The sequence below is a fragment of the Serinus canaria genome, chromosome 13 (genome assembly GCF_022539315.1).
Source record: "Serinus canaria isolate serCan28SL12 chromosome 13, serCan2020, whole genome shotgun sequence".
Taxonomy (NCBI): Eukaryota; Metazoa; Chordata; class Aves; order Passeriformes; family Fringillidae; genus Serinus; species Serinus canaria.
The window spans coordinates 6,299,141-6,318,959 of record NC_066327.1 but is presented as its reverse complement, the minus strand read 5'-3'; the positions used below and the strand labels follow the sequence as shown (position 1 = coordinate 6,318,959).

General features: G+C 43.6%; 2 protein-coding genes across 2 annotated transcripts; one reads left to right on the top strand and one right to left on the bottom strand.

Moving 5' to 3' along the window:
* The first annotated feature begins 7,954 nt into the window (after positions 1-7,954).
* CCNG1 (cyclin G1) lies at positions 7,955-12,113 on the top strand. Its single transcript, XM_030229290.2, has 7 exons — positions 7,955-8,124; positions 8,520-8,783; positions 9,789-10,042; positions 10,630-10,708; positions 10,788-10,886; positions 11,134-11,328; positions 11,939-12,113. Exons 2-6 carry the CDS (start codon positions 8,520-8,522, stop codon positions 11,323-11,325), a joined length of 888 nt encoding a protein of 295 aa, XP_030085150.2. The 5' UTR covers positions 7,955-8,124; the 3' UTR covers positions 11,326-11,328; positions 11,939-12,113.
* A 3,385-nt stretch (positions 12,114-15,498) lies between these two features.
* Positions 15,499-19,783, bottom strand: NUDCD2 (NudC domain containing 2). The gene is made up of 4 exons (XM_009091341.4): positions 19,446-19,783; positions 18,121-18,169; positions 16,769-16,920; positions 15,499-15,838 (listed from the first exon to the last, which is right to left on the bottom strand). The coding sequence occupies exons 1-4, from the start codon at positions 19,632-19,634 to the stop codon at positions 15,755-15,757; spliced, it is 474 nt and encodes a 157-aa protein (XP_009089589.1). The 5' UTR covers positions 19,635-19,783; the 3' UTR covers positions 15,499-15,754.
* Between the last annotated feature and the right edge of the window lie 36 nt (positions 19,784-19,819).

Below are 19,819 nucleotides of genomic sequence, written 5' to 3'. Positions count from 1 at the left end.
CTAGCAAAGCCTTCAGGAAACTCTCATTGTGAGCACTGGTGTTAGCAGGCACATAAATACAAACATCCCACCCTTCAGCAGCCAGCAGCAGTTGTGCTTGCAAGGAATTACTCTTTCACTTCATTTAATAATCTGCCAAATCTTCTGCAGAGACCTCAGCTCACTGTTCTGCACCATTATTGGCCTGTGACTGCAGAGATTCCAGGCTCACTGGAGCACAAGCTTATATAAAGCTGAGCAGACACAGAGAACAAACAAAAGCAGACGGGACACCATATCAGCAGATTCTCAAAACCATAATACCCAATTACATTATTAATTCTGTTATTCAATCCCATTCTTCTGCCACCTCAGCAAGCTGTCCCGTTACAATCTTATCTTCACTGCTACATTAATTGCCCCAAAAACCTTGTCACTCCACAAGACTTGTCACTAGATGCTGTATTGAAAAGTCCTCAAATGGTAGAAAAGTCACACTTCAAAACACAACATCCATCAAGACACCTGCAACAACATACATTGTTCTCTTGCATATCCCTTAATATTGCTCACTACTGAAAGCCAATTTAAAAAAGCATGATGGGTCTTATGTTAGGGCAAAGAGAGGAGAAATTACTCATCTAAAACTTCCATAACTGCTGCTGTAAAGCAGCCACATGAGGATGTAGCAATTAAAAGTACAATATTTAAGTGCATGTAAATAGATTTGCTGGGTATTAAGCATAATGGTAAAATGAAACTGTGTAGGGAAAATAATCCCTTAGCAAAAATTACTCTTCATTGTTGTAAACTTGATAATTAGAAAATCTAGGAAATTTCAGATATAGATTTGCAAACTCTATTTGTCAAGTGAATGCATCTTTTTCCCTTCAGCAAGTTGTCCTGATTTTCTTGAAAACTCGAAAATCCTTCTAGGAGGAGGTTAAGTTAAAAGTTCTCTATATAAAAATATCTCCCTTCACATTCTTTTCTCGTATTTCTCAGCCCTGAATTTATAAAAGTAATTCCACAACACATTGGCTGAAACTCCTAATATAAATACAGCAAATCTCACAGTCTGTAATGAGTGTTACATGAAACATGAGCAGGGATGGTGCTATCTGTGAGCCACCACTGCCCTCATCCGGGGGAAGGCTGAATCTCGCAGGAAAGATTTTCATTTTCCACACGATTTTTGTATCATTAGTTTTGGTACTACAGTTCTGAGAATACATAGTGTCATCTACATTTTCCTTCAAGTTTAAATGTCTTCTCTCAACGAAGGATTCTTTTTGGATCTCCTAGCAAGACAAGGAGAAAAACCTGCTAGTACACCTGGGCAAACAAACAGAACCAATCACCAAACCAAGAAACCCACAGCATTTGCTTCTGCACGAGTGGTAACAAGTGATTGCAGCACCAAATCTATCTACAGACAAATGCAAACAGTAAATATGCAGTGCAAACAAATCAAAAGCTGAAAACAACTGGGATTCAAATCAAACAGAAAGAGGCAACAGAACAAAAAATACTAACAATGGGAATAGCTTAAATGTGCTCCATGTTATGTTATTCATAAAGGCAAAACTACTCAAGGGTGGAGGAAAAACCAACCTAAAGGGAGCAGAAGGACAAGGACTGCTATTGAACAGGTATGATTTCCAAAAAGGCAAGGAAATGCAGTCATGACAACAAAAATTTGATTAAACATAATTTCAACCAAATCTGTGTCACCAAGAATAAGGAGCCAGATCAGTTTAAAGGAGCAGAAGGAATCACACAGCTTTGACCCACTATGACAGAGAAACAGAGAAAACCCAACCAACCAACATTATTTTGCTCTCCTCTTAATCCTCTTAAGTAAACCACAGCCCTAATAAAATAATTTGGCGTTAACATTTGATTAACAGTAAAAAAAACTGTTTGAACTGCTTCTATTCCACAAAATATACATTCATAAAGAGCATTCTTTGCCATTTAAGTTGATTTTTAAACACTCCCTCCAGAAGCTGGGGTCATGATAATATTTTTAAGGAAAATATTTAGTTATCTGTTTAGTCTAAATGAATCCCCAGCAGTATCAGAAATATTTGCCTATTTATGTCTTCAATGAACTACTCATTTGGCCCTTTCCACAAAAAAAAAGCTAAATCTTCCCTTCTCAGACTGGTAACCCAGCCCCTAAAACTGCTAGCAGATTATGAGGCTCACAAGCTGAACTCAAACTGTTCAGCAATCAGTGCTGGTTTCTGCAGAAATTACTTGTCTCAGCTGTTTCAGATCTTGTAGTGGGAGGGTGACACAAGCAGAAGTCAGTGAGGCTGCTCACAACCATTTCTTTATTTAAGCAAGAAGGAATGTGTTCCATGTTTCCAACAAACAGCCGGCAGCTTTGGCCAGCTGCGAGCAGGCTGCAGGGCACTTAGTCCCACCCCAGGATTACTGAGTGCTCCCAGTGCTGTTTGAGTCTCCACAAAGTGGTAGCAGAGACCACTGCCTAAAAAACTTGGAACTCTATACACCATAATTAAAGAAAACTATGACAAAAAGAGTAGAGGCACATACAGGTTGGGGGCAAGGTGAGAGTAGCACTGAGGGAACTGCAGCATCTCTTTCAATCACCAAATTTCACAGCACCTTTCTCACCCATATATTAAAAAGTAAAAAATAGACTTTCTTCAGCCTCCTCTGGGACCTGCTTTTCAAATGTGCAGCATCAGACAAGCAGCACAACAGGGCTCATGTTTCCCTCAGAGACAACACTGTCACTCCAGCTACACTTGTCTGACATTTTACATTCACACATTAGGAGACTGTGACTATTTCTGGACTGCAAAATACTATCTGAAGGACAGATAGATTATATACCCTGCATTCTAAAGTGGCAGGTTGCTATGGTTTCAGCCTGCAAGAACAAAATTCACTTCATTAGGTTATCTGAAGATCTCCACTAAAACCAAGAGGGGCCATCAGGGAAGCAGCCTGTCCTTTAATCACAGCTCTGCCTTCCTGAACACCAGTCCACTTTTCTTCTGAAACAGCTTTTGAAAAGAAGAACATAGTTCTGCACATGAACTCAAATTCCCTGATACTCCATATTCTGAGATGAGCTCTAACCAGAGCTGGCACAACAATGTGGATACTGATTGATTGGAGACTACTGTACTGTAAACCTATGGTTTAGAAAAAGATTTTTAACTCTTAGCTGTTTAAACTACCACCTGAACTACTTAACTCATTTGGTAAATTAAATTAGGAATTAGCAGAACCTCTTCTTGAAAATAAAACACAGATGACAGGACAAAATATTTTTCCTTTATAAAGACACAAACCCAGCTGAGGCAAATTCCCATGACCAGGTGTCACGCTGCTTCTGGAGATCATGGCAAGAATAACATATTGAAGTTACTTTTCTTTTTCCCTCAACAATCTTTTCTCTCCAACTCCTATGTGATCCATCAAACAAAAATTACTTGTTCAAGCCATCTCTTTGGGCTCTTCAGCCAAGCACAGTGCCAAAGACTCCCAGTACTGCTTTTAGCAAACTGTTTTCAACCATTGAGAGCTCCTGAGCCCCCAGTTAGCGTTTCAAGTTGCATTCCTTTGGGATTTATGGAAAAGTTGACTTTTTAAAAAAGAAATAAAAACTTCCAAGTGCAAGTGATTGACTTCCTTTTTTTTTTTTTTCTTAACAAAACCAGAAAAACCATGCATTTCCATCACGCCAAGTCTCAGCTTAGAGGGCTCACCAACTGTTATTCCAGAGTAGTCAGGAACAATGAGCCCATTATCAGTAATCCTAAAGCAAATGTGCAGCACCCACACAACCATTGGAAACATTCAGTCCGTAAGCAAAAAAAATTAAAATATTGAAACATGAAGCATGACTTTGTACTGTCTTGTAATGACTCAAGTGTTTCTAACAGTTCTCTCTGAAGGGAACTGTCACTTTCCCCAGGCTGCTCCTCTCAGGGTGATTAACAAAAACAGACACATTTTTGCAGGCCTATTAATCATCACAAGCGCCCAGTCTCAGCTTTCCCCGTCTGCTCAACAAATTACCCTTTGTTCCAAACCCAGCTGACACGACTCTTCCTAAAACAGCACTCCTGAATCTTCTCAAAGTGGGAGAAAATACCTGGCTGAAAATTATTAGTGGAGAAGATGTGCCCACCAAGTGTAGGGGGATACAGTACGGGTAAAATAAAGGCGGTATAGAAGATAATCTTATCCCCCAATGAGTTGCAGCTGGACTAATTATGAAGATTAGAAGCAGGCCTGATCTTAACAGGCCACACCTGTAGGCAATAAGAACAAGTGGGATAAAAGAGTGGATTGGTGGGAATCTGGAGTCCGATGGCTACTGCAAGAGTTGGGAACTGTGAGTGCTTCGAGGGGTTTCATACCTCCTCCATGCCTTGTGTGAGGCATGGAGGAGGTATGAAGCTCTGGTGATGTGAAGTCCTTGCACTATAATAGTGTTAGAACTTTTGCCATCTAAGATAACAATGAAGAGCACAGGACTGCTGCTAGTTTTCAAGTTTACACTGCAGACCCATGATTTCATAGCCCATGCACAGTTTTTTCTTCTAGGGCAGCCAGCTACCCACCAGTCATATTCATAATGCTTGCTAATGCTCTTAACAAGGGCTTAGGAAAAGGAATGTGAAACAGAAAAGGATTTTCCTGAATGATGTCAGCAGAAACACCATGTCAACATGGTGGCATGTCTGGCCAAGCAGGAGAGCAAGCCAGCCACAGTCCTTCCTGGACCTTGAACTTCCTGAGGCTCCTGGATCCTCAGGCAAGGAGTATGGGTGTGTGAGAGATAACTGCTCACTTTTAAAATTTCAAAGGTTTATTAAATCTTAAGAAAAAATAGAACCCAAGGACTAAATATGGAAAAATTACAGCACTGGGAACCCCTGTGACTGTCAGCCATGTGCTTGTCTTCAAAATGGATGCTCTGCCTTTTATACCTCTAATTCCTCTAAAGTGTTGTCATTTGACTCCTTCCTTGCTGTCCAGTGGTGGAGATCACTTTCTTACACCTTGATTGGAGGTCAGGTGTCACTATAGCAGAGAGCCAACCATCCCCAAATGCCCCCAACTACCAAGGCCACCCCATGCTAACAATGCAAGGGGGAGGCCATATAACAGTGACATTAGTATACATTTACAGAACTTCTCTTCGCATACATAGAATGTTCACCCCTTAATTGTGAGAGCTGACTGTCTCATTACTCATCTGTAACAGGTGGAAATCTCAGGTGAGCCCAGTGCACATATTTACACCCTGCAGGAGCCGACTGTGGCAGTGAGGATTAAACAGACACAGATTTCTGAAAGACATCTGACACAGCTTAAGTAGAAAAGAGGTGAAGATACCACTCCTATGACTCTCCACTCTGCTTCTGTCGACGGCTCACACCCAGCCCTGCAGCACTCCTCAGCTTGGCACAGGCACTGGGAGCAATGTGTGCCCTCAGCTACCAGACCAATCCACAAGAAATGTGTGTGTCCTTGTCTCAGGCATGACAACCACTGAAGAGGCAGAACAGACATCTAGGAGAGAAGATGTAGCATCTTTGCTATCCAGTCTGAATGCTCCATCTCCTCTCTGCCCTCTCTTGAAGCACCTTCCATCCACACACAGCAGCCTGCAGAGCAGAGCACGAGCACTCGCTGCAGCCACTCCAGTGTGAAGTCTGGCAATTCAGAGCAAGACGCTTCCCAAGCTGCTCCCCAAGTGGCTGCAGTAGCCCCATGAAGGTGTTTGGGGCTTCTCTTTGCCAAATGCCTAAGCCCAAAGAACATTTTAGAATCATAGCTTATATGTTATATTTAATCAACATGAACTGCTTTTCCATGCCATCACCTCAGTCCAGAATCCTTCTGAAAGGACAAAAAACAGGCCAGGGATTTTGCCTGCTGTTGTGGTTTCACACCAGATCCATGGCCCACTGCTTTTTACAGCACTCCCTTAGTCTATTTTTAAGAGCAATTTGAGAAATAAAAGCTATTTAAAACAAGCAGCATGAAAAGAAGTATCATTTGCTTCACATGATTATTATGTGCATAGTAATGACAGGAAGAATACTGCAAATGTTTTCCAACTCTTAAAAAAAAAAAAAAGAAGAACACTTCCTTTGCAATATATAATTTTGAATTTTAATTTAGATAACTCAGACTATTTACTGGCAACATAAATATCCATATTCATGACATCTGATTTGCTATAATCTTTATTTCTGATGTGCTGCATCTGTGAATACTTGAAGTACTTGAGTTTGCATTCATGGGCAATTATATGGGAATGTCATCCAATAGCAACAGATTGATTTACAGTTTAGACTTCATAGCACCAAAAGACAATTCATTTTCTCTCAGATGGGCTGTGACATGAGGCCTGGAATTGATGTTTCCACTCTCATTTTTTTAACAAATTACTTTTTCTTGTCCAATAGACATGCAAATCAAGGGCATTATAATGAGGGTCAAACCAGAGCCTTCTAGATGCATTCTCTCAAGAGCATCTCAGTAGTTTGCAAAGGTCAGAGGAAGGAAGGGAAATGGACAGCAAGTAAAACTTGGATTTCATGCACGTGTTTTGGAGGGGAAAAGAGGCACAGGCATGGTATTTGGTTATTCCACCTTCACACCCAAGGACTGCCTCATTCTGACTTCCACTGAGCCTTCCAGAAATCCAAGCTCTTGTTATGAAAAACACAATTTTCTTAAAAACTTCTGCATCTCTATTTCCTTCTAGTCTTGCCTGACAGAAGTTATTCTAAAGTAGAAAGGTTCTTCCAAAAAAATAAATTTTAATTAATTTCCACAGGTGATAGGAAGAATTAAAGCCCACAATAAATCCGTGGTAAGTACAAGTATAGGAGAAAGTAGAATGAACATGATTTTTGATGCATATATTGTCAGAGGGGCTGGAAAATGTCAAAGACATGAACCCTTTAATGCCCTGTACTGGAGAGGTTTCAGCCGTGCTGGAGGTGGGAGCAGTAAAGCCCTGAACCCCTCCAGCCTTCAGCCCTGAGGGAGAGCATCTGCCCTGGCCTGGGAACCCAGCCAGGAGCCACTCCAGGGTTTAGAAGCCATTTATGCTTCAAGAGCCATTTGTACTGGTGCCTTATCAAGGCTGACCTAGAACAGAGGCTAGACAGAGTTAAAGAATAAAGTAGGTATTTAATAAAAGGCCTCAATGGATTCACCTTGGGCAGCACAAGAGCCCTGCCAGGGCTACACTCAAGATGAACCAGAATGGTCACCAAACAATGGATGACTGGTCACGAGGTGTTTCACTTTTATAAGTTCTGGTCCATTTGTATATTGGAGTTAATTGTCCAATTACAGCTTTAGGTTATGAAGTTCCATCCCTCTTGTTTTTTTTTTCTCTTCAGCCCACGTTGTTTGGCCACACTGTTGTCCATCTTGTGGGGCCTGAAATCTGGGTGGCCGTCCTTAGTCCCAAGCTACAGAAGGAATTGTTTTGTCTCCCTACCCTGTGAAGAAAGCTTACCAACACTTAATATGAAGCTCAGAACTACACACTAAAGCAACACAGAACCTGAAATACACAGAAGTTAAAACCTAAGGCATCAGTATCAGGGCTGGGTGTGTGCTCGGGGAGTTCCGAGTACCCCAACGAACGAGACCATCACAGCGGCCTGGGCCGGCCGGGCCAAGCCGGTCCCTCAATGGCCGGGCAGGGCCGGGCGGGGTGGGGTCGGTCCCTCAATGGCCTGGCCGGGCCGGGTGGGGTCGGTCCCGCAATGGCCGGGCCGGGCCGGGTGGGGTAGGGTCGGTCCCTCAATGACCGGGCCGGGCCCTCCCGGGCCGCTCTGGCCGAGGGGCGATGGGAGCGCGGGCGCGCGCCCCGCCAGGCGCAGGAGGGGGCGGGGCTGGCTGGCGGGGGCGGGGCCTGGCGCGGCGGGGCCGCCAGAGGGCGCCACTGCGCGGGCGGGGCGGCGGCTCGCGGGCTGGGGGTGCACGCCGGGGCCGCGGGGCCGGCCGGAGCCCGACGGAGCCCGGTCCCAACCGCCCGGCTCCGCTCCGCTACCGCTCCGGACACTCCGGCCCGCCCGCCCGGTCTCTCCCCTCCCGGGCAGGGAGCGGGGCCGCACAGACAAGGTAAGGGCGTGCAGCCGGCTTCCGTCCCGCTGGCTGCACGTTTGACGTTCCCGTGCCCTGTCCGTCCCGTCCCCTCCCGTCCCTTCCGTGGGGTGGGCGTTGTCCCTCCGTCCCTCTGTCCCTTCGTCCCTCCGTCCCCCGGCGGAGCGCGCAGGTCGCCCGTCCGCCGGCAGAGCCCCGCGGCAGCGAGGGGCAGGCCCGGGCATGTCCCGGGAGGCGCCGCCGCCGCGGCCCCGCCGTGCCCCTCACACCCCTGGGCTGCGGGGCCGGCGGTGCCTCGGGGCGCTCCGTGCGTGTGCCCGGGCTGCCGCAGCTTGGCCGTAGAGTTTGTGAGGGTTTTGGTGAGTTTGCCGCCTTTCAGCTGTTTGACTGGCCGGCGCTGTTTCTCGTGGCAGATGATCGATACCCCGGCGAGCGGCGGCGCTCGGGACCCGGTGCTGGAGCTGCCCGCGATGCTGGAGCAGGAGCAGCGGGCCCAGCCCCGGGCCGCCGGGCTCCGGCTGGTCGAGGCTGCCCACGACAATGGCCTGCGAATGACCGCACGGCTGCGAGACTTCGAGGTGAAGGATCTCCTCAGCTTAACTCAGTTCTTCGGCTTCCACACTGAGACGTTCTCTCTAGCTGTGAATTTCTTAGATAGATTCTTGTCAAAAATGAAGGTAAGGCTTTTTAAAGGGTAAGCTCTCAGCCTAGTTCCTATTCGAAACTGGAATGTCTTGGGTTTAGATAAAGGTTGGTCCTTCCAGAGATTCTTGATTGTGCAGAGCTAAAAAATTCAGTTGTCCATTCAGATTTTGGTATTCTTAAGAAAGGTTTCCTCTGGAAAAGGAAAAACTAAAGGATGTCCATGTGCTGGGAAACAGGACATGTTAATGGCTTAGACCAAGACAGAGTGCCTGTCTTGCTGCATAGATACAAAAAAAAAAGTTAAATTACTTCTAATTTAACTGCCTTTTCAACCTATCAGTTAGCCTTGTGTATATCAAGATGCTGTTGAACACTTAAAATCTGGTCAGACATTAGTTAGCACTGCATTCTCCTGTGCAGATGTGACATGCTGACCTGAGTTGTTTTAAATTGTCTAACAAGACAGGATTTGGACAAGTACAATTTGGACAAGAACAAAAGCTTGTTTTGCTTGTGTGTTCAAACAAAAATGAGAAAGCTAGATGGAATGGATGGGAAAATTTCAAAGACTTATGAATCCAGATTAAGCAGTAAAAATTGGGACTGCATTGTCTGTGTAATAAAAGAAGACAATTTATATATTCATGTACTTATATATGTGTGTATATATACTTTAAATTAAGTTGTAATCCCCCAATTTTTTACTATCACTCAATGTGTTGAACACTTTATGTCCTAAAAGCTTCCTACTAGGCTATTTTAGAACTTTATTAACAAGTCAATCAAAATTGCTTTGCAGTCTTGCTTTTTAGATAAATAGATGCAATTTACAGTGCATAACTATTTTCTTGTTTGGTTAAATTAAGATAATAATGTACAGTAAAAGACTTAGTTTTCAATCTCCAAAAAACAAAACAACCACTCATCTCCCATAATTATTTGATGAAATAGATCAGTGCCTACAGTCTGAAACTTGCATGTTGTAATAGCTGATCAGAGGCCTTCTTCTTTGAAAATAACAATTCACTTTTCTTTAGGTACAGCCTAAACACTTGGGCTGTGTTGGACTCAGCTGCTTCTACTTGGCTGTGAAGGCATCAGAAGAAGAGAGAAATGTGCCCTTGGCCACTGACTTACTCCGAATAAGCCAGTATAGGTTCACTGTTTCTGATATGATGAGAATGGAGAAAATCATACTGGAGAAATTGTGTTGGAAAGTCAAAGCTATAACAGCCTTCCAATTTCTACAGCTCTATCATTCATTCGTTCATGAGAATTTAAGCTGTGAAAGGTACAATAACTAATCCTGATTTTGCTATAACTGCCTAAGACCAGAAAATGTAGAATATAGAAAAATAAGCAGGGAAATTGCTTGAGTAATTGGCCTTTCCATACTTTAAAAATTCCACAAACTTCCCTATACTCGTAATTATCATAAATGTGAGCATCTGTGCTTTAATATTATTGTAATTTTAAATATTGTTTGCATAAATGAAGTATTGCTCTCTGAGTTGAAAACCAAACTTGCTCAATAATGATGGTATAATAAATCTCTGCTTATGCTGCAGTGAAGTATTGCCTCATTGTAAAGATTGCAAAATCTGGTTTAAAAAAGATTCCTTTTGCTACTAAGCACTGAAATTCCTTGTTAAGCCTGCTTTGGTAATGCAACTTTTCCCCAGTGTAACACAAGATTTATTTTTGGCATTGAGACTGCCAAAAGTGAACACCTGTTTGAATGTAACCCCAGAAGTTCTGGGACAAATGAGGCCTTTGTTTAGACACTGAACATTCTTGCTGCTTCTCTGAGTTCCCAGAGTGATGCTGCCTTGATCAAGCTTGCATTCCTCTAGATTCACTCATCTGTTTTTATTACAGGAGAAAATACCTTAATTTTGAGAGACTTGAGACCCAGCTTAAGGCCTGTCACTGCAGAATCATGTTTTCTAAAGCCAAGGTAACCATCTTGAAAGTTCAAAGAAAATGAAACTGCTGAAACTTAGCAGTGTTAAAAAACATCTTCTCTCTCTCTCCAGCCTTCTGTCTTGGCCCTGTCTATTTTGGCACTAGAGATAGAAGAACAGAAACTGCTGGAGTTGACAGAGGCATTGGAATTTCTACAGTTACATTCCAAGGTATGTGCAGATAAAATTTCAGGGGAGGGTGGAAGAAAAATGCATGGAAAGGTCTACACGGTGGGGAAGGAACAGGTGCATTGGCATATTGGGTTTTTTTCTGTGGCTTTCTTGTGATGTTTTGTTGGTGTTTTTTCATTTGGCCTCGGATACATGGCTACCTGTCTTGTTGAAGAAGCTGAAAGTACATGTATAAAGTAAAGATTCAGCTAGTTGTTAAGATAGGACATTCTGTCTTGTTTTGTAGATAAGCAACAGAGAATTGACCTTCTGGAAGGAGCTAGTGTTGAAGTGCCTTACAGAGTATTCCTCAAGCAAGTGTTCCAAACCAAATGTGCAGAAATTAAAATGGATTGTGTCTGGACGTACAGCTCGGCAGCTTAAACATAGCTACTACAGAATAACACACCTTCCTACCATTCCAGAGGCCACCTCTTAACAGGTAAGTCCTTGTAAAATCAACTTGTGATCATGTAGAAGTAAAATTACCTGTCAACTACCTCCAGGGTCCTTACAGGTTTCCTCCTGGAATCAGGGAACAGAAGCATGGTTGGCCTGTTCTCATGTTCATGCTTTAACCAGTGCTGTACCTAAAGAAGTTACAACCTGATTAATGTATGAACGCTGGAGAAAGAACTGATGTGTGTTGTGGTAGCAGAAATGTTCTGCAGACATTGGGACCACATTCACACTACAAGGTGGAGTAAAGCTTGGGAAAGGGGAAAAAAACCTTTAAAAACCTTTGCTCTTACCCAAAAAGAAAACCAGCCTGTTAGAATGAGTTCACTTAAGCCACTTAAAACAGACAAGTTTTATACAGTTTTACTTGTAAAACTGCTTAGTGAGGACTAAAATCTGTAATTCAGTTATTCCTGTTACTGTTGTTTTACTCTAAAAATTGTAAACTTCCTTACCTAGACTTTACTTCCAGAGGCTACACATTTTTTTGTAACAGCCATCTTGCTGTTGTCTTGCTGTATTAAGATCTCATGCTTTGTTTGGCTCTTGTAGAAAGCACTTCAGTTGACTGGTTTGTTTGGGTTTTTTTACAGGAGTACAGTAAAATGGGAAGACCATCCTGTGACCTTGTCAACTGTTACACAAATATTTGACAAACAGTCTGAACCGTGATCTTAATAATGAAGAGCTCACCTCATGGAAAGAACATGTATCATTTCAGACTAAAGATCCTTCCAGCAAATACCAGTTCTTTTCATGATGAATTCAGTATGTGGTGTCAGTTTTCATTCTTGGTAGACTGTTCACTAGTCAGTGGAATAACACAATCCCAGTACAAGGAATTTTAACACCTTATTGTTTGTAGAGCAGTTTGTGTAATCTAACCTCGGTTTACAGTAACTGCAGGTGCTGAATTAGGTATTAATTTCTAAAACCTGGTTCAATTTCTTAGGATTATGCAATACTAGGAAAATCTGATGTGCAGTAGTGCAGTGCTGCAGTGTATTAAGAAAAGAAAGACTAATCCAACTCAATATTGATGACAGCAGCAAATGCCTGCCAGCTCACCTGGTGTGCTGTTTGGGCAGTACCTTGTGTCCACATGTTCCTGCCATGATGGGCACTGGCCTCCTACCACAGACACATTAAACAGCAGCCTGTGATACCCACTGAACGTGTCAAGTAGGTAGAGCAGGACAAAATAGGAACTTTACTGTGTTCCTTTAGGAAAGACAGTCACTAGCACAGCCTCAGTAACTGCAGTGTTTTGTGAGAGCTGTAGTTTGCTGATGCCACTCTCGTTGAGTGTAAAAACTTGGTGATACCCAATGAAGGACTAAGGCAAAGAACTGGGTCACATGTAACCCTTTCATGCCCTAAATCTGACATAAGTTTTCCAGAGTTTTGCTGTACTGGAGGTAAATGCTGATACTGAACAGGCACATTGTTACAGGTACAGTAGGAGCAGGGCTAGTTCCCCCCGTGGCCTCTGTGTAGGAGTAATCCAGATGAGAAACACTGAAGATTGCTTCAACTCTGATCTCTTTATTGGTAAGCTTTGTAAAATACAACTGTTTGTTCTGAAGACCAGATCAACGTTTGAGGCATTCATGCTTCTAGTGCTACAAAGGAAGTGAATAAAATGAATGTGTTATTGTATGTTAGATGAAAAGAGGTTCTGGGAGAGTTGCTAATGTCCTCTTGAATTCTGCATCACTGTGGGACAGAGGCTGTTAGCAACAGGCTGTTGAAACTGATTGTTATAGGGACTGATGGAGTGGAGAAGGAGAGATCAGAGTGTGGGATAAGGTGTTGGCCAGCCAACCCTTCCACCAGCTGAGGTGGAAACCATTCTTTGCATATCTCAGACTAGTTAAAGCTTTTACAGAGGACTCCATACCAAAGCTCTCTACTGGACAAATCAAATCTCATGAGCTCATGGGAGTGATTGCACTGCAAAACATGTAACTGGCTGTCACACCTGTCATTGCTGCCTGGGCCTTGTGCTGACCTGTGCAAAGTGATTCAAAGGTGTGGTCAGCCTACTGGGAGAGGATGCAGTGTGCAATTCTAATTGTCCTGTCTCAAGATATGTACCTTTAAATTAAACATTGAAATGTGCTTAACTAAGGAGCTTTTTTCCTGTAATGAATGTTAGGCAACATATTAGTAGGAAGCCTACAAATGTGACTTACACCTGAACAGTACCTGGAGAAAAATTTTCAGGCAGGAGATAAGACATAATGCAGATTATTTTTTCCCCCCAGTTTATTTTTATAAGAGGTTGAGGCTGTGTGGGAGGAGCCACACAAGAAAATGCTAAGTATCTTACAATATCTGTTCTTCAGCAGTGAATCACAGAATGGCTGAGGTTGGAAGGGACCATGGGTGGGATCAGCTGGTCCCACCTCCTTGCTCAGGCAGGAATATCCCAGAGCACATGACATTGGATTTTATCCGGACATTTATTTATTAACTCCAGTAAGGCAGACTCTATACCATCTCAGGGACACCTGTTCTGTGCACAGTCACTGCACAGGAAAGTGTTCCTCATGTCCAGGTGGAACTTCCTGGGCATCACAGAATCACGAGATTGGAAGAGACCTTCAAGATCATTGAGTCCAACCCATGCCCTGACACCTCAACTAAGCCATGGCACTGAGTGTCATATCCAGTCTTTAAAACACATTCAGGGATGGTGACTCCACCACCTCCCCGGGCCAGTCATTCCAGTATTTATCACTCGTTCCATAAATAACTTTTCCCTAATACCCAACCTGTGTTTCCTTTGGTACAGCTTGACACTGTGACCTTTGGTTGTATCAGTGCTGCCTCAAGAAAGATCCCAACCCCACCTCACTACAGCCACCTCTCAGGGAGTTGTAGAGAGTGATAAGGCCATGCCTGAGTCTCCTTTTCTCCAGGCTGAACACCCCCAGCTCCCTCAGTGGTTCCTCACAGGTTTGTGTTCCCAGCCCCTCTCCGGCCTCATTGCCTCCACTGGTTGGTCAGACATGACTTACCCCTCCTAAACTTTACTGTGCTGGCTGGGTCTGATACACTGGCCAGCCTGTAAGTGCTGTGTGGCGACACTCAATATAAACTGTTCCATTACCTTACTGACTGGAAGTCAGGCTAACTGGCCTGTAATTACCAGGATCCTCCTTCCTACCCTTGTTGTGAATGGGCATCACACTGGGCAGCTTCCAGCCATCTGGAACCTCACCAGTGAGCCAGGACTGCTGGTAAATGATGGAGAACAGCTTTGCAAGCTCATCTGCCAGCTCCTTCATCACCCTGGAGTGGATCCCATCTGGCCCCATGGATTTATGAACATCCAAGCGGCTCAGCAGTTCTCTGACTGCCTCCTCCTGGATAACAGGGGGGCCATTCTGCTCCCTGATACCACATACCAACCAAGAACAACAGCTGTCCTGAGGACAAGGCATCTTCCCACTAAAGAGGCACTTGCCACCGAGGCAAAGAGAATGAAGCACTTTCTCCTTCTCCTCATCTGCGGGTACTGAGTTCTCTCCCACATCCAATAGGTTGGTCTTAACAAAGGTTGGTTGGTTTGTGCCCATTGCCTTGTGCTGTTGCTGGGCTCCATGGAGCAGAGTCTGGTCCCTGCAGACAGGGACAGACAGGGATGAGGTCCCCTCTCAGCTGTATCTCCTCTGGAGGCTGAACAGCTCCACCCAGCTCCCAAAGCCTTTCCTTGTAGGGATATCCTTTGATACCTTCTACAGCCTTTGCTGGACACGGTCCAGGAGCTCCACATCCCTCTCATCTTGAGCAGCCCAACTGGACACAGCACTCCAGATCTGGCCTCACCATGGCTGACCAGAGGGGCAGGATCACCCCCCTGACCTTCTGGCAGTGTTCTTCCTGATTCACCCCAGGATATAACTGGCTTGTCCCAAGGGCACTGCTGGCTCAGGGACAACTCGTTGTCCACCAGGACCCCAAGGTCCTTCTCCACAGAGCTCTCTCCAGCAGATCAGCCCCAGCCTGGTGCATGAGGAGATTCCTTCCCAAGTGCACATAAGCAAGAGTAAGAATCCTTAATCCTTGCATTAAGACAAGTGGTAGATTTATAACTGATTCGTTTACTATAGTGTTTCTAAAAAGAAAAAACCATTCAAACCAAACATTCTGCTTAAAGACGTTACTTTTTAGGTACACTTTTCTCTATAGTTCGTGCCTAAGTATCATAAAGTTATCACAGCTTATAAATCAGCTGGTATCATTTTGTCTTCAGTCTGTTGGAAAAGATCTTCTTTCTCTTCACTGAAGTAATTACTTTTGACAACAATCCATTGAAGAGATCACAGAAGTCTTCAACAGTTACATGATTCCAGTCCTTAACTGTAACTTTTAATTTGTCTAAAGGGTTACATATAAAAAGTTCACTTTTCAAGACTAGAAAAGTCTGGTCCTCCTTTGCTGTAGTTTCCAGAAATTTCTGCCCCACTGAAGTCAAACCCAGGGTTCTGATGGAAGTAAAATTAAAAACTGTTTAGTAAGTAAACTATTTAAAATAAAAATGCTTTTAAAAATCCCAGACAACCCACAAAGAAAAAAAAAACTGAATTGCTTTTTGCTAATATTCTGCCATTGTAATAAGAACACGTAACAATCAACTTGTCACACAATTATCACAGCACTGAAATTCTTGGAACATGTATCAACAAACTCTGCATTGTCACAGTTTGGTTGCCTGCTGCTGAAGTGATTTTGTAATGCTGTTCTTGACTTAGCAAGTAGTCAGATCTGCCAGAAAAGAAATTTGAAGGAAAGTTTAAGAACGAGATCTGGCTTTTGGTGTCCTTTGAAACTGCCTTTTGAAAATCTAAGTATGTGCCCTGATGGATTTCAAGGTTCATAAAACTGCTGTTCTCTGCTGCAGTACATAGCCTGCTGATTCAGCTGGCACATAAAATGCTGTAATTCTGCACCTCTGCAGACATGTACAGGAACAGTTGTGTGCCAAAGGTATAGCAAAACAATTTAGGTAATTTTAGTAAAAGTGCAAGGAACATCTTTTCCGGCGAACTACTGCACTCCATCTTACATTATAAACAAGTAGAATTTGATGTTCAAATTTTAATGTAAATGTGGCTTTGTCATAATTCTAGATAATATCAGAAGTTGTGTGTAGCCTAACAAGTGAAAAGTTGTTAGGAAGATGCAATTACTGAAACAGCAATAGCACCTCCAAACTCACCCGAACTTATCACAAACCCTGCAGACAGAGTGCAGACAGAATAATCTCTTCAAAGCACGGTGATAAAACCTTGTAAAAGCATTTTATAGATATTGAACTAAAGCATATATTTCCATGGCATTTGCTCAGCTTTCCTGGCCATAATCTCTGTGTGCTAACAAAACATATAAGGATTAATTATGGTGCTTTAACTTACTTCTCTTTGGAATCGCTCCAGTGTAAGTTTCCTTTGCATCTGGTCCTGTACCCAAGGATCAGCAGCATATTCATTTTCTAACAGAGAGGTCCAACAATTTCCAGCATCTCTATTTGTCTTCATTAGAACAATTCTTATCAGCTGCCTGTCTTCTGTTGAATGAAAACACACAGAGCAACTTTAAAGTCAGTCCTACATGCTGGTTCTTTTCTTGGTTTGGTGAATTCACCATTAACAAGCACAAGAAGTGAAGTAATTTAAATTCTTAATGCCAATGCCAACCTAGTTCTTGATAAATAAATAAACATTAACAAGAGAAAAAAGGCTGAAGCAAAGATAGCATGTACTGTCATCTCTCCCCTTCTGGCCTGTAAGATACTGAAGGTGTTTCAAGGGATTAAACACAGTTCATAAGTACTTCTATTGCAAGCATAAAGTAACCTCTTGGAGATGTTCACAACAAAGATTTAATCTATTAATAAAGACAATTTTGCTAAGACAATAATGAAAAATTTGGTCAGGCTTTACAGAGAGTTATTACCAACAAAAGCCAGAACTAAGTTTTAGCAACATATGAACAGATAATTATTTAAACAGAGTGTGTGCGGCCATAGAGAATTTATTGGAAGCATGTTTCAAAGTAAATGTGCAGTGCAGGGTGTTCAGTTCTACTGAAGTGAATAAATGCAGCATTAGAAGTGTATTTTGAAGATTATTTGCATACTGATAAAGACTGGGCTTCACTTCACAATGTGTATTTAAATTTTAATCCTTAAATTACTAAATTATCAATAAATATTTAATACAAATATTGAGTGGAAAAGAAAACCCTTCATGGGAAAACACTGAGAAGCACAGTCCACAAATAAGATTGCCACACCCCAAAACATTCAGAATACTTTACAGCAGTTATGCTTAAATGGCCCAATATGTTTTTTTCCCCTCACTATATGCAGGAACCTTAAAATTTCTTTCTGATTCTCTTGGACTGTAGATTTAGTCACTCATTAAAAAAATGTAATAAAGAGTAGTAAATATGGAGTCATAGACCAAACAGCTCTACCATAACTGTTTACCTTTAAATGAAGGTTTGCAAAAAACTTCTCATTATATGCAAATGTTTGCAACCCATTGATTAGGACCTTCCAGGATGTGGCATTTTCTCATTAACCTTAGTCTCAAGTGTTTTTGTAAAACCTCAGTTCCTTAATCCAGCATTAAAGACTTGTGTTTTACAAAGCTATGGGAAGAAAGTAATCTTTCCCATTAATAAAGAGAAGGTAAATTATTCTGTAGTGTCTACTGGAAAGTTTTACTGTCTATATAATGTCACTTCAGATGTAGATTATTACCTAAGGTCCATGTTCCTTCATCAGTTACTGTAGAGTCAAAAAGTTTACCCTGAAAAAGACAGGTACAATATTACAAATCAGTAAAACCTTTTCAGCATCCAGTTCCCATTGATTTATCAAGTTTTACTCACAACTTAGCTACCTTGTATTCTGCTGAAAATGAATAGGGTGACCTGGCCCAACAAGTATACACTTGCATGTAGCCTGTCAAAGGATTATTGCTCATTACGCAACTATTTTTTTTTTTACTGAAGCATTTAATACCTTGTTTCAGTATCTGGAGTCATTGAAAAGGCTTGTGTTTCTCAGCAGGAAATGCCATTTTTAACAATCTTGTCATGAAAATGCAAGTGGTTTTGCCAGGACTAACATCTAGCTCTGGTGCAGGATACAGGTAGTATGAGCAGTTCATTATAAATGAAAGTAAAGTAAATCTGTCTTTAGGCTGGGTTTTTGTTGGTTGTTTTTTGTTTTGGGGTTTTTTTGGGTTGTTTTTTTTTTTTGCCTTCTGGAGCAATTAAAGCTGTGCACTGAAATGCTGTCCACAATCACATTAAAACCCATGTGAATTTGCATTTTTATTTTTCATAGAATCACAGAATGGATTGGATTGAAAGGGACCTTAAAGTTTAACTCAAGCTCCCTGCCCTGGGCTGGGACACCTTCCACTATCCCAAGTTGCTCCAAGCCCTGTCCAACCTGACCTTGAACACTTCCAGGTATGGGGCATCCACAGCTCCTATGTGCATCCTGTGCCAGGGCCTCCCCACTGCACAGGGAAGAATTTCTTCCTAATATCCAATATAATACTTTCTTCTGACAGTTTAAAGCCCTTCCCCTTGTCCAATCACTACATGGCCTTGTAAAAAGCCCCGCTCCAGCTCTCTTTCCATGTACTGCAGGACAGGTACCATCTGTAAGACCTCGTGCAGGTGAACCAAACTGTTTCCAATGAATGCCATTTTTAATGTACCAAACCCGGGATAAAGAAGAGACGCACCACAGGGCACAGGTGTGCAAACCTCCCAGGCGACTGATGACAGTACATGAGGACAGAGTCTAAGCTGTGCCAGGGCAGGTATGGGTTGGACATCAGAAAGAAATTTCACACGAAGTGTGACAGACCTCGGATCGGGCTCCCGGGGAGGTGGCGGAGTCACAGTCCCAGGACGTGTTTAAGGAAAGCCCGCGGCCGGCTGACACAGTGCTCGGTCTCAGTCTGGACTCGGTGATCTCAGGTATTTTATAACCCAACTGAGCCCGTGCCCCCCCGGCGCCCCGCGGCCTACGCGTCGGACGGGCCGCCGGCCCGCTGCCCGCGGTACCTGCAGCAGCTCCTGCCCGCCCACGGCCAGGGCGATGTGCCGGCTCCGCAGGCTGCAGCGCACGTCCTTGGCGCGGGTGCCCGGCGGGACGCGCACCTCGATGAACACCTCCTCCAGCGTCTGGTACCAGCGGCCCCAGGGCGTCACGCAGGGCACCACCCCGCTGCGCTCCTCGAACGGAGCCGACATGGGACACGGCGGCAGTGCTGGGCTCCGCAATGCGCACAGAGCCCGGCACACAGGGAGTGAGCCCCGCACACCCCGAGTGGGTCCCACACGGCGTGACTGAGCCCCGCACCGCTCCGCGCTCCCCGCGCCCGCCCCGCGCACGCGCACCGCCGGCCACGCCCACCCGCCGGGCCCGCAGCGCGCCT

Bases quoted from the DNA above. Each gene is read 5' to 3' on its own strand.
- NUDCD2 (XM_009091341.4), bottom strand. From the start codon at position 19,634: ATGTCGGCTCCGTTCGAGGAGCGCAGCGGGGTGGTGCCCTGCGTGACG. The intron at 18,170-19,445 runs GTACCGCGGGCA...TGTCTTTTTCAG, and splicing joins GCGGGCAGGAGCTGCTGCAG to GGTAAACTTTTTGACTCTAC. The intron at 16,921-18,120 runs GTAATAATCTAC...TTCATTCAACAG, and splicing joins TGAAGGAACATGGACCTTAG to AAGACAGGCAGCTGATAAGA.
- CCNG1 (XM_030229290.2), top strand. From the start codon at position 8,520: ATGATCGATACCCCGGCGAGCGGCGGCGCTCGGGACCCGGTGCTGGAG. The intron at 8,784-9,788 runs GTAAGGCTTTTT...ACTTTTCTTTAG, and splicing joins GATTCTTGTCAAAAATGAAG to GTACAGCCTAAACACTTGGG. The intron at 10,043-10,629 runs GTACAATAACTA...TTTTTATTACAG, and splicing joins GAGAATTTAAGCTGTGAAAG to GAGAAAATACCTTAATTTTG.